The sequence below is a fragment of the Scyliorhinus canicula genome, chromosome 9 (assembly GCF_902713615.1).
Source record: "Scyliorhinus canicula chromosome 9, sScyCan1.1, whole genome shotgun sequence".
In the NCBI taxonomy this organism is placed as follows: domain Eukaryota; kingdom Metazoa; phylum Chordata; class Chondrichthyes; order Carcharhiniformes; family Scyliorhinidae; genus Scyliorhinus; species Scyliorhinus canicula.
This window is the reverse complement of record NC_052154.1, coordinates 151,914,782-151,929,123: the sequence shown is the minus strand read 5'-3', so window position 1 is coordinate 151,929,123 and position 14,342 is coordinate 151,914,782. Positions and strand designations below refer to the sequence as shown.

Sequence of the window (14,342 nt, the reverse complement as noted above, 5' to 3'; positions counted from 1 at the left end):
GCCTCTGGCGTTTCAAAATACTCCCGACCATCAAAAGTTACCCATAGTTTCGCCAGGTACAGTCCCCCAAACCGAATCTGCTTTCGGTATAGCACTGCTTTGGCCTTGTTAAATCCGACATGCCGCTTTGCACTGATATTTTGGTAAATTCGGACCCAGTTCCCCTCCCATTCACAGTTCCGCTTCCCCCTGACCAATATAGGATCTTTTCCTTCTGCACAAACTTGTGGAGCCTCACAGTCACTGCCCGCAGCCCACCCTGTCCACCTCTGGAGCCTTGTCTAGCACTCCCTCTGCCACCAGCCCCACCAGCATCCTTGAAACATATTTTATGGCATTTGTACCTTCCCCACACTCCGGCAGGCTGACTCTACGCAAATTCTGCTGTCTACTTTTGCCCTTCGTGACTTGCAAGCATCCCCCAGGAGCCCCACCTCCAACACCATCACCCAATCACTGTGGTAGGACATCTACGACTCCTGTACCTTGAGGCATTTCTCCACTCGCTCCATTGATCCTTTCAGAGGTGCTACCACTCACTTTGTCTGATCCTTGTGCACCTCCTTTCGTTCTTGGCGGAACTCTTAATAAACACCATCTTCACAATTGCTACTGTGCCAAAGGTCTCCTCCAGTTCCTTCGCCAGGTACTTGACCTTTTTTTGGTGGGTCTGGTAACCAGCAAACATGTCATTCACGGGGGGATTACACTTTCCTGTCAATACTACCCCACTATTGGGTAAAAAGAGCTCAGACCAGCTCCTTTGAGCCGGAGCTGCCCTGTGTGCAACCTCTCATTTCATGGCCGCCACCAGAAGTCCCGCCATGAACCCTTATATTTTGTATTAACATTTTGTGTGGTACCTTATCAAATGTCTTTTGGAAATCCAAGTATGCCACATATACTGCATTCCCTTTAGCCAACCAGTTACCTACTCAAAAAAATGCAAATAAATTTGTCGAACCCAATTTCCTTTTGTAAAACCATGTTTACTTTATCTGATTTTCCTAAGTGCATTTGAGAGCTTCCTTAATAGATTTTCCCCAGTATTATTCTGCTGATTTTGCTGTACCCCCTCCAAGCCCTAAACAACCTCCCTGAGGTGCAGTTGCCAGAACTACATATGGTATTTCAGATGAGGTCTAACCAGCCCTTTCAAAGCTGAATCATAGCTTTAATCCTTTTGTATTTCTTGAGAAAAAGGTTAGCAGTTCAGGTAATTTTAAATTAGTTTTTGTACGGATTTAATTTTTACATATTCACAGTAGCTCCAAGATGCTCAGTTAGAATCCTTCATGCATCCCATAGTGGCGTAATCTTTTCTTTTCCCCTTTCATGGGAAAATCTGCATTTTGTTTAAAAAGGAAATCACTGATGCACACCCCACCGTGTATATTTTTATGGGGTTGAACCATTGTGAGGTTTAAGGTGAATGCTGTTCATATTCTAAATGAAATTACATTTACTTGCCTTTTACTTTTACCTTTCAGGCCAAGAAACATATTAATTTACAACTGTACCACAGGTGGCACCAATCCTTTCCACTGGGGTGAAGTTGGTATGAGACGTGGTTTATTGTTTTATAATACTATTCTCTTGCATCAATGTTAAATGCTTGCAGTTATCTGAATTAGTGTAACTTTAGTTCTGTGGTATCACTACCTAGTATAACATGGCGAAGTGTAGTACTGGACTAATCAACTATGCATACAGCAGCTCTGGAATGTTCTAACCGAAATGAAGCAAGAGGAGAATTGAGACTACCAACGGTTTACATGCCACATGTCAAGTGTACATGATCAGATGCCTAGTTTCCCTGCATGATTTGGAAGCTTGTTTTGGTTTTATGACTCATGAAATTTAATCATCTAAACCATTAATATCGAGTTATTTTCTGGCTAATTGCCTGTGTGGCATTGCTTGTACAGAAAAGAAAGTCACCACTACAAGTTAAACATTACAATGAGGTTGAAAAGTACAGTTTCACGTTTTGGGTTTGTCTTAATGTTAGGAGAAGAATATTAAAACACATTCAAATTTATTTTCCTCCGCTCTTAACCAAATATAATTTTGATCTAGAAAATCTTTCAACTTGCTGCATTCTCTTTCTTGGGTTAAATCATATCGCAGGATTTCAAGATAGGCTTGTGTCAACCATGTGGCCAACATAACTGCTTTGTGTTAAAGTTCTCCTGTGTACAATAGGTTTAAAGGTGGTGGTTCCTCTTGCATGATCTTCCTATGTTGCTCTTCAAACGTAATGGGATTCAAGTCCAAACAAAATGTTTGGGTTACAAAATGGTACTAGTTGGTTCACGAGTATATTGGTCACTGAATGACCTGTTACTACAGATGAAATCTGAACTTTCTACTTAAAATATATCAAACTTTTTCAGTAGGTGGCAATAATTTCAATTTTGAATGGCCCTCTTTTACCCTTAATCTACAATAGATTCAGCCTGCCGCCTCTTTGATAAGCGGTGCAGGTTAAGATGAAAGATGACTATGCCACACAGTGTGTAATTGAGGTTGAAGCACGCTATAGAGAACCAAGAATGAGTTGCACTTAAGGAATGTAGCCAGCTTTTGCATTTTCCTTTTGCTATCGGAAGATTTCATAAATCCACTTTTGTCTGTGTCTCATATTTTCAGACTGGGGACAATATTCCAGAACTATATTCGGGGCAGCACGGTAGCATTGTGGATAGCACAATCGCTTCACAGCTCCAGGGTCCCAGGTTCGATTCCGGCTTGGGTCACTGTCTGTGCGGAGTCTGCCCATCCTCCCCGTGTGTGTGTGGGTTTCCTCTGGGTGCTCCGGTTTCCTCCCACAGTCCAAAGATGTGCAGGTTAGGTGGATTGGCCATGATAAATTGCCCTTAGTGTCCAAAATTGCCCTTCGTGTTGGGTGGGGTTACTGGGTTATGGGGATAGGGTGGAGTTGTTGACCTTGGGTGGGGTGCTCTTTCCAAGAGCCAGTGCAGACTCGATGGGCTGAATGGCCTCCTGCACTGTAAATTCTGTAAATTCTATAAAAACTTGGCGAAGGAAATTGGGCTGGAAGTGAAAGTTACTGCCAAGTGCTTATTTCATGCAAGTGGTGAAGGTTTCACACTTATTTCAGCTGTTTTTGTATATTTGTTAAAGATGAGGCACATCATAGTCTGAAGTGCATGATCCATCTTTATCTACTCCAGAGGTCTCCACCATCACAGAAGCCAGTTTTTAATAATTTGTTAACTCCACATAATTTCAAGGAACCGCTGGGTCACTAGGATATTGTAACAAATACTACGGGCCCTGGCGTTTTGATTTAATTTGATTTATCATTATGGTTGCAGTGCTGAAAACTTGTGCTGTAGAACTAACCACTCTCCAGCCAAGCTGTTCCAGTGGAGCAGCAACACTGGCATCTACCCAACAATGTGGAAAATTTCCCACAGTCCTGTCTACAAAAGGAGGGACAGATCCAATCCAGCCAATTATTGCCCTATAAGTGTACACCCAATCAGCAGTGAAATGTATCACTGACAGGATTATTAAGCCACACTCGCTCACCCAATAACCTACTCATCAGCACTTAGTTTGTGTCTTGCCAGGACCGCAGAGTGCCAGGCCTTATTATAGCCTTGGTCCAAACATGGACAAAGGAGCTGAACTCCAGAACTGGTGTGAGAGTGATTGCCCTTGACATTATGGCAGAATTTGACCAAGTAAGGTAGCAACGAGCCCTAGGAAAATAGAAATCAGGTGGGATTTGGGGGAAATCTCCACTGGATGGATGCGTACCTAGCTTAAAGCAAAATGATTGGTTCCTGGAGACCAATCATTTCAGCACCTGAAATCCCTGCAGCAGGTGCTCGGGGCAGTGTTCTAGGCCCACCAATTACCAGCTGCTTCTTCAACTACCTTCTGTCAAAAATAAGGCCAGAAATGAAAATCTTAGCTGATTGCAATGTTCAATACAATTCACAACTGCTCAGACAATGTAGCAGTCCTGGACAACATTCAGGCTTGGACCGATAAGTGGCAAGCAACATTCATGCCAGATGAATGGCAGGCATACACACATAGAAGATAGGAGCAGGAGAAAGCCTTTCTGCCCTTCGAGCAGGCTCCGCCATTCATCATGATCATGGCTGATCATCCAACTCAATAGCTTAATCCTGCTTTCTCCCCATAGCCTTTGATCCCATTCTCCCCAAGTGCTATATCTAGCCGCCTCTTTAATATATTCAATGCTTTAGCATCAACTACTTCCTGTGGTAATGAATGCCACAGGCTCACCACTCTGGGTGAAGAAATGGTTTACCCTGAATCTTCAGACTGACCCTGGTTCTGGACACCCATCATTGGTAACCTCGTCCCTGCATCTACCCTGTCGAATCCCGTTAGAATTTTATAAGTCTCATTCTCCTGAACTCCAGCAAGAACAATCCAACCTAGTTAATCTCTCCTCATATGACAGTCTGGTAAACCTTCGCTGCACTCCCTCGAGAATAAGAACATCCTTCTTCAGAGAAGAAGACCAAAACTGCACACAATACTCCAGGTGTGGCCTCACCATAGCCATGATTATTGCAGCTACACATCCCTGCTTCTGTACTCAACCTCTCGCAATGAAGACCAACATACCATTACCCGCCTTTACAGCCTTCACCTTCCGCGACTGGTGCACAAGGACTCCCAGGTCCCGCTGCACATTCCCCTCTCCCAATTTACAACCATTCAGGTAGTAATCTGCCTTCCTGTTTTTGCATCCAAAGTGAATGACCTCACACTTATCCAAATTATACTGCATCTGCCATTGATTTGCCCACTTGCCCAACCTGTCCAGATCATAAGAACATGAGAACTAGGAGCAGGAGTAGGCCATCTGGCCCCTCGAGCCTGCTCCACCATTCAATGTGATCATGGCTGATCTTTTGTTGACTCAGCTCCACGTTCCGGCCCGAACACCATAACCTTTAATCTCTTTATTCTTCAAAAAACTATCTATCTTTACCTTTAAAAAATTAAATGAAGGAGCCTCAACTGCTTCACTGGGCAAGGAATTCCATAGATTCACAACCCTTTGGGTGAAGAAGTTCCTCCTAAACTCAGTCCTGAATCTACTTCCCTTTATTTTGAGGCTATGCCCCCTAGTTCTGCTTTCACCCGCCAGTGGAAACAACCTGCCCGCATCTATCCTATCTATTCCCTTCATAATTTTATATGTTTCTATAAGATCCTCCCTCATCCTTCTAAATTCCAACGAGTACAGTCCCAGTCTACTCAACCTCTCCTCGTAATCCAACCCCTTCAGCTCTGGGATTAACCTAGTGAATCTCCTCTGCACATTCTCCATTGCCAGTACGTCCTTTCTCAAGTAAGGAGACCAAAACTGAACACAATACTCCAGGTGTGGCCTCACTAACACCATATACAATTGCTGCACAACCTCCCTAGTCTGAAACTCCATCCCTCTAGCAATGAAGGACAGAATTCCATTTGCCGCCTTAATCACCTGTAAACCAACTCTCTGTGACTCATGCACTAGCACACCCAGGTCTCTCTGCACAGCAGCATGCTTTAATATTTTATTTAAATAATAATCCCGTTTGCTGTTATTCCTACCAAAATGGATAACCTCACATTTGTCAACATTGTATTCCATAAATCATCCTTGCATCCCTGTCACAGTTCACCCTCCCACCCAATTTGGTATCATCTGCAAACTTTGAGATGTTACATTTTGTTCCCTCATCCAAATCATTAATATATATCGTGAATAGCTGGGGTTCCAGCACCGATCCCTGTGGTACCCCATTAGTTACTGCCTGCCAATTTGAAAAGGACCCATTAATTCCTTCTTTGTTTCCTCTCTGCCAACCAGTGTTCTATCCACCTCAATACATTTCCCCCAATCCCATGACCTTTAATTTTGCACAATCTCTTGCGCGGGACTTTGTCAAATGCCTTCTGAAAGTCCAAATATACCACATCAACTGGCTCGCCCTTGTCAACTGTACTGGTTACATCTTCAAAGAATTCCAACAGATTTGTCAAGCATGATTTTCCCTTCATAAATCCATGCTGACTCTGACTGATCCTGCCACTGCTTCCTAAATGTTCCACTATAAAGTCCTTGATAATGTATTCAAAATTTTCCCCACTACCAATGTTAGGCGTACCAATTTTCCCCACTACCGATGTTTGTCTTGCTCCCAATATTTTTCTCTTTTTCCCTGTTTGAATTTTGCCCTTGGTTTCTCCACCTATCACTTTTTTCTTATTCACTTTTCTACCTTTTTGTTTTTGTCCTTGCTCCCTCTTTTATCTGACTCATTGCATAGGTTCCCATCCCCCTGGCATATTAGTTTAAAACCTCCCCAACTGCTCTAGCAAATAGTCCCCCTAGGACATCAGTTCCAGCCCTGCCCAGGTGTAACCCGTCCAGTTTGTACAGGTCCTACCTCCCTCAGAACCGGTCCCAATGCCCCACTAATCTGAAACCCTCCCCCTGACACCATCTCTTCAGCCACATATTCATCCAATATATCCTGTCATTTCTACTCTGCCCAGCACGTGGCACCGGTAGTAATCCTGAGATCACTACCTTTGAGGTTAAAAATCTTAACGTCCTTCCTAGCTCCCTGTATTCTGCTTTTAGGACCTCATTCCTTTTTTAACCTTTGTTGTTTGTACCGGTGTGTACTACGGCAACGGGCTGTTCACCCTCCCCCTCCAGAATGTGCTGTACCCGCTCCGAAACAACCTTGACCTCACCTGGTAGACAACATACTAACCTGGAGTCTCGTTTATGGCCACAGAAACGGCTGTCTATTCCCCTTAAAGTTGCGTCCCTTATAACTATTGCACTGGCACACTTATTACCCCTCCCTTTTACAGCAGAACCAATCGTGGTGACACGAGTTTGGCTGTTGCTGTTTTCCCCTGAGGCCATTCCCCTCAACAGTATCAAAAAAAGTATGTCTTCTGCAGGGGAATGGCCACAAGAGATTCTTGCGCTACCTGCCTAGCTCTCTTGCTCTGTCTGGTGGTCACCCATTCCCTTCTTTCCTGCGGAGTCTGAGCCTGCGGTTAGACCACCCCTCTATACATGCTCTCCACAATGTTCTCCGACTCGCAGATGCTCCACAGTGTCTCCTGCCGCCGATTCAGCTCTGAAACTCGAGCTTCCAGGAGCTGTAACTGGAGCTACTTCCTGCACACATGCTGAGCCTGGGGACTTGAACTGTCCCCAGCCTGCCACATAGAGCAAGAGGAGGAAACCACGGCTTGGAGCTGTCCTACCATGATTTATCCCTTGTTAGAAATTAAACTGAGTGTTTATCCCTCTTGATCTGAAATCAACTTTAAAATAGTTATTTAAATCAAATTTAAAAAATAGTAATTCAAATGAACTTAAAAATAGTAATTTAAATCAATTTAAAACCAGTAATTTAAATCAGTAACTCCACAGATATTCAAATTTAGCCCAGTCTGCTTTTCAGCCAATCAGGTCACAGTCTCCTGTGACGTCACTTTGCCTTTTTCTTTTCGATTTTGAAACAAAATAGACAGGCAGTAACCATCTCCAACAAAAGTATGTGCAACCATTTCCCCTTAACATTGTTTGGTGTTGCTATTGTCAAATCCACCCCTATCAACATCCTAGAGGTTACCAACAACCAGAAACTGAACTGGACAAGCCACATAAAGACTGTGGCTACCAGAGCACACCAAAGGCTAGGAACCCTACGGCGAATGACTCGCCACCTGACTCCCCAAAGACTGTCCACCATATACAAGGCACAAGTCAAGAGTGTAATGGAATACACTTCACTTGCCTGGATGAGTGCACCTTCAGCAACACTAGAAGCTTGACACCATCCAGGACAAAGCAGTCCACTTCGTTGCAATCCCTTCCACAAACATTAAATCTCTCCACCACTGACAAAACAGCGGCAGCAGTATGTACACCGACAAGATGCACTGCAGGATGTCACCAAGGTTCATTAGGCAGCACCTTCCAAACCCACAACCGCTACCATCTAGAAGAACAAGAGCAGCAGATACACGGGAACACCGCCACCTCCAAGTTCCCCTCCCAACTCGCTCACCATCCTGGCTTGGAAATATATTGGCATTGCTTCACTGTCACTAGGCACTCCATCCCTTTTTTAAATAAACTTAGAAAACCCAATTATTTTTTTTCCCATCAAGGGTCAATTTAGCTTAGCCAATCCACCTAGCCTGCTCATCCTTTTGGGTTGTGGGGGAGAAACCCACGCAAACACGGGGAGAATGTGCAAACTCCACATGGTGTTTTTCCCGTGCTGTCCTGGAACTCCATCCCTAACAACACCGGTGCACCTACACCTCAGAAACTGCAGATAAGCAAGAAAGCTCACCACCTTCTCAAGGGCAACTAGAGATCGGTAATAAATTCTGGTCTAGCCAGTGACGCCCACATCTGTAAATTAATTCATAAAAAGCATCTTGATTTCACTACTGGGTCAGCCCCCACAAATTTTGTGACTACAAGAATAAGTCAGAAACTGAATTCTGCAGTGAGCAATTCACTGCCTTACACTCGAAGCCTGGCCACCATCTACAAACCACAAATAGCGAGTGTGATGGGATACTCTACACTCATCTTGGATGAGTACAGCTCCAACAATATACAAGAAAGCTCAGAACTATCCAGGACAAAACCCACTTTATTGGCACGCCATCCATTCACTCCACTCGTGATGCAATGTGTACCATCTGCAGAATGCAGTGGACCAAATTGTTATGGCTCCTTTGATAGCCCTACCCCAAACCTGCAACCAGCACACCTAACAAAATGAGGGCATTGGGTACTTGAGAACATCACCACTTCCAAGTTTTTTTTCATCTTGACTTGTAAATATATATTCCTTAATTGTCACGAGGTATCAATTTTGGAACACTCCCTCATGCCCCTGTGGAAGTACACAAGCTCAAGGGGGCTTGCCATCACCTACTCAAAATAAATGTTGACCTTGTCAGGAACACTACATCCCATTGTGTTTTTTTCTTATTTAGCGGGTGAGGCCAGCATGTATTGCCCTTTACTTTTCAAGTGACTGGCTCGCTACACTCTTCCAGAGGGCAGTTAAATGTCAACCATCTTAATATATGTTTGGAGTCGCACACAGGCCAGACCTGGGTAAGGATGGCAGATTTCCTTCCTGAAATGAGCACTGAACTGGATTGGTTTTTACAGCAGTTTGATAGTTTCATGGCCACCATTGCTGAAACTAGCTTTTTATTCTAGATTTATTTAATTAAATGAATTTACACCACTCCAGCTGCAGTGGCGGGATTTAAATTCATTTAACTGGATCATTAGTGTAGGCTTCCGGTTTGCTAGTTCAGTAACATAAACACCAACTACCATATCCCCATGTAAATAATGAATGAATAAAAGAAGTTATATCATGGTTTTATTCTGCAGCAGCTTATGTAATATGTGTAAAACCAACTTGGAAATCCACCTTAGTTTATTTGTATAGTTTGCATTAACTACTTGCTACAGTTTGATATATTTTATCTAGTTTTCCAGTAGCTGGTACGGTTACGTGTTTGAGTCCAGTTATATTTGGGGTGTGTGTGGTTGGTGAACAAATATCTTGCTTCATTTCCTGTGGCACTGAGCCTGCTGAAGCTCTGAAATACCTATTTTGGTTGGTCATTAGACATTGCACTCTTTCAAAAGAAAAATAATTAAAATTCCAGTCCAGGTGTACCTTTCCAAGAATAGATCTGTTTTGATTTGTTTTGCTTTGTCTGGTTCCAATTTTTATTTTTCCAACTGAATTTAAATCAAGTGGCAGTACAGCCAGAACATAGTAAAATGGCACTGGTTAATTTGTTTATTTTAAACTCTTTGTTTTGTGCAGCAGTGGGACAAATCTCAAATTGATTTGAAATTGGAAGAGCACAGAACTAACAGGTTGCTGAATGGCCACATTCAAGTTATCTGTTTGCCTAATAAAATAACATTGCTAATTGGGTGCAAATGCTGGCATTCATTGCCAGCAACACCCACACCCTGTGAAAGAACAATATTTTTTTAAAAGTAAATAATTTCTGGCCGTAGTGCCACTTTGTGGTGACCGAAGCGAATCTGTGCAGTGGGTCTCGTGCTTCCTTCGCAGCCCTAAATCTTTGTTGGCATCTCGAGAAGTTTTGAGCAGATTTGAAAAATTATACTGTCATGCAACTTTTCTTCCTCAGAGTACCATGTAATATCCACTTTCAAGAGGAATCCTCTCGAGCAGGCCTTCAGACGGCCCAATGTAAATCTAACCTCCAATCACTTGATCTATCACTACTGGATTGCTGTAAGCCATAAGGCTCCAGCATTCCTGTATGATGTCTACCTCAGGCTTACTGGAAGAAAACCAAGGTAATGGTGGCTAGCTTTGCCCTGTACTTGTATCCTTAACTGAAGCAATGTGTTTTATCAAAAAGCTCCTCTTTTGGTTCTAAGTTGTTTAAAAAAAACTTGAGTTATAGTCTCCAACTAGCTATCTGCTGTGTAAAGTTCTTCACAGTTAGAACAGCTAATTTTAGCATCAGCTGGACATCTGCAAGTGTGTGTCTCATTTCTGGAAGGATGGGATAGGATGACGAGCAACAAAATGTTCCCATTTTGAAATCATTGGAATTTTGAAGTGTTTAAGAGTTAGTAGCCTATTTAAAGGAACTTTTCAGGCTTCGTAACACTTGCATTCAATGTACCCCAGTGTAACATTCCCTTGTCAAATTTCAATTTTAAGTGGGTGTTGGGGGAAACAAAATAAGTTTTGAGTGAATTGTTTTTCATTGCCACTTGATTCTAATGCCCTCTGGACATGAGAAACGACCTGTCTTCCAATTCAATTCAACTTCCACCAGAGCTGAATTGAAAGTCTTGTTTTAAGAACTGTAACAAGACATTTGCAACATTTCCTATTTGATCTAATTTCGGGGTAGAAGTATAATGGCATGTAATCTGATGTAACTCGTGGCTGAATGGAAAACATGTACTTTGAAACCTTCTGATTTGTAGAAAAAATGGTGGGACTGTTTTTGTAGCGTGACTTTGAAGCCTAGAATTTTCCTTTAATGCTTCTCTCTCCCATGAGTGTCTGGCACGCTTCGTTCAAAACAACAGTAATGCTTATTTTCTCTGCAGAGTATCATGTAAATATGTCCTTCAAGATGAATCCTTTAGAACGGGCAATGAGACGCCCAAATGTAAACCTTCGTTCCAACCCTATTTTGCATCAGTATTGGATTGCTGTCAGTCATACAGTACCTGCATTGTTGTATGATGCTATTCTCAGGCTGACTGGTCACAAACCCCGGTAAGAAGAGCTCAGCGGAGAATAGCCTTTGTATTGGACGTGTTTTGGGAGTTCACGTAACATGTGATTTAGTGGCATGGTTCTTAATGCTATTTAACTTTCTGCATTTGTGTGTTTTTGTTTATAAGGTGTACTAATCTTAAACTTATAATTTGCATGTTCCTCCTACGCGGTCCTTTCAAATTTTATGAGGGATCTTCAAGATAAAGTTGGAATGCATTTACAGAAGCACCAGCCAGATACCTAGCCAGAATACAAAACCTGCAGTCTCCCAAGTGGTGACCTTCCCCAGCTTGGCCACATGGTCATGGTGGTTATGAGAGAAGGGAAGGTGGTTAGTGTGGGAGAAGGGAAGGAGGAACAAACACCAGCCACCCCAGCCCTCTGTTACCAGCCACATTGAAAACGGCATCTGTCTCCTGTCTGTCTCGACAGGGGAAATCATGCACAACTAAGGGACTGGGAAGAGAGGAAAAATGTAATGCAAGGTAGGAAGGAATCTGTTGGAATTGTAATGTTTATGTTGTCTAAAATATGGTTGCTGAATTGTGGCATGGAATTAATTGGGTTCATTTAGGAAATTTTCACTTTGGGTTGAGAAGTCTGAGTGAAAAACAAAGAAAGAAATTTAAACACCATACATAATTAGGTTTGAAATACAGCCACTTACACAGGTAAACATGAAAGCCAATTTGGACGCAGCAAAAGTTTGTTGACGACAAATGCTTTCTTTGTAGTGTAGGTTGTGTGTGCTATGGGCTTTGACACAGGAGAACTCTACAGAGGAACTTTTTCTGCCTTCGTATATCACTGGAAGGGGCAGGCAGAATCTGTGCTTATCGTCTCAACTGAAATGATTTCTACAATTAAAGCCTGCTGACCAGTATTTTCCACTCGTGCAAAAACAAGCTGCTTGCGAAGCACCTTTGTGAATGCTGCAGTGTTGAAAGATTTTACCTTTCAACTAGATTATCTCAATACCTAAAAAGTTGCAGTTTATTGGCACCAGCTTATTGGCACAGTGGCACCATTTGAAATGAGTGGTGTAATACTGCATGCTCTTGAGCAGAATGCAGGATAAATGCATTGAAATGTTCTTAGTTTTTAAATTGTCACACTTGAGCAATGAATTGCTGTCGTTGAGAAGGACTTGAATTCATTCTCCAGTACATAGGCTGAAGAAAAGGTTTTAGAACAAATACTTTGCTAATTGGATTAGCCTGTAACAGGAGGGAGAGGATTCAAAAACTGCAGCAATGGGTGCTAGCCCAAGGGAGGCAATCAGAGTTCAAGTTTGAACCTGGTCTGACTTTTTCCTCATTGGGAAAGAATGGAGATGGCTCAAGATCAGATTCTGGAGGAATTTTATGATGCAAGTTAGAAGTATTGTGTTACTTTGCCAAGAGTCTGGGTGAAAGATGCTGAGTGGTGTGTGAACCAACTTGTGGGAGCTCAAACCATTAGCTGGTGGTTAATTGTTCCGGTTGAGGCAAGAATTCTTCCATAAGAATGCAAGCAGATAGGAAGAAAGAAACAGGAAAGACTTCAAGCTGATTATTCTCTGGATTGTTGCTAGTGTTTCTGACCGAAATTGAGACGTTACAGATTCGGTGGCATGATGTGAGAATGTACAAAAGCTATTGGGGGCAGGACTTTAAGTTTGTACATAAAAGGGAGATAATATTTTGGGAAGCAGTAATGAGGGCATGACATTTAATTTTTTTATTGCATCAGCTCCACTTATTTCCGATTGACTTCATTTGATTCTCTACCCCTATTCAAACGTAGTGTTTTGTCATTGACCACATCTGAATTATGATCAATACAACCTTTCAAATTCATCCTTTTTTCTTCCCAAAAAAACACACGATGTGGAGATGCTGGCGTTGGACTGGGGTGAGCACAGTAAGAAGTCTTACAACACCAGGTTAAAGTCCAACAGGTTTGTTTCAGATCACCTAGCTTTTGGAGCACTACTCCTTCCTCAGAAACACAGGCATGAGTTAATTTGTTGAACTTGATACTGCTGTTGTGAAGTATTGAAGGGAGTCATGTGGGCTTGGTAAAAGGGCACTGGAATGGAAGGTCACCTGTTGCTGAATGTAGAGTTATGTCCTTGGAGGTTTATCCAGTTAATTTGTCTTGTGCCTGCTAGAAATGGATTATAATTAAAAGAATCAAGTCCATCATCTAAAGGGAAGGTGTTATGCGGGGGGGGGGGGGGGGGGGGGGGGTGGGGGGGGGGGGGGGGGGTTTAAAAAGGGAAAAAAGAACTGACAGATACTGAAAATCGGAAAATCATAATGCCAATATCCTTTGAGACTAGCATTTCAGTTAGATGTCCTGCTGAGTTGGGGGAGCTGATTGATTTGGAAAGAGACGTGTCCACATTTCTTTTTAGGCAAGCCCCCTTTCCTGCAATCACTGTTTAAATATTAAGTGTGTTTATTTTTGGGTGTAATTGGAGATAGTGTAGCCCTCTTCTGCAGTGATGTAAGTGAGCTTATCTAAAGTCAGCATTCTTGTTTACACACTGATGGTCTTATTTGTCTGTGAGCCGATGGATTAGCAGTCATAGCATTAGTTGGCAAAGATCAACTTCAGCTGATCCGTCCTATAGTTATTGGCTGATGCAGCTTATCCAACAGTTAATCCTGGTGTGTGGAGCATTGGAAACCAATCTTTTACAGTCTATCAAGGTTCAAATCTGAACGTCTGTAGAAATCCTACCAGTGTCAGAAAAAAAATAATTTCTTCCACTTCATCCCTATTATGGCTGTGCAGTTTGAATTCTTTTCAAATGTGGAACTATTTTTATTGAAGCTCAGCAGTGCTGGAATACTTAATTAGTCTGATTGTTTTGATGGGAGAGTTGGCAGTGAAACAGCTGAGGTTCAATTGGAAGGTCACAGTCAAGGGAGGCTGCCTACTTTTAAGTGGGTTTTTTCCCCATTGCTGCCTGTTCAGTTTGGAAGGTGA

At 42.6% G+C, this 14,342-nt stretch overlaps 1 protein-coding gene across 4 annotated transcripts in view; it reads left to right on the top strand.

Moving 5' to 3' along the window:
* The window catches only part of far1 (fatty acyl CoA reductase 1), a 140,422-nt gene that overhangs the window by 89,495 nt on the left and 36,585 nt on the right, over nt 1-14,342 (top strand). For 2 of the 4 annotated variants that reach the window (XM_038807921.1, XM_038807919.1), the window contains exons 8-9: nt 1,491-1,558; nt 11,192-11,363. In XM_038807921.1, the coding sequence (XP_038663849.1) occupies nt 1,491-1,558; nt 11,192-11,363 (240 nt within the window). Of the gene's footprint in view, nt 1-1,490; nt 1,559-10,248; nt 10,421-11,191; nt 11,364-14,342 lie in introns of all 4 variants that reach the window. The other 2 variants (XM_038807918.1, XM_038807920.1) reach the window with 1 other exon arrangement.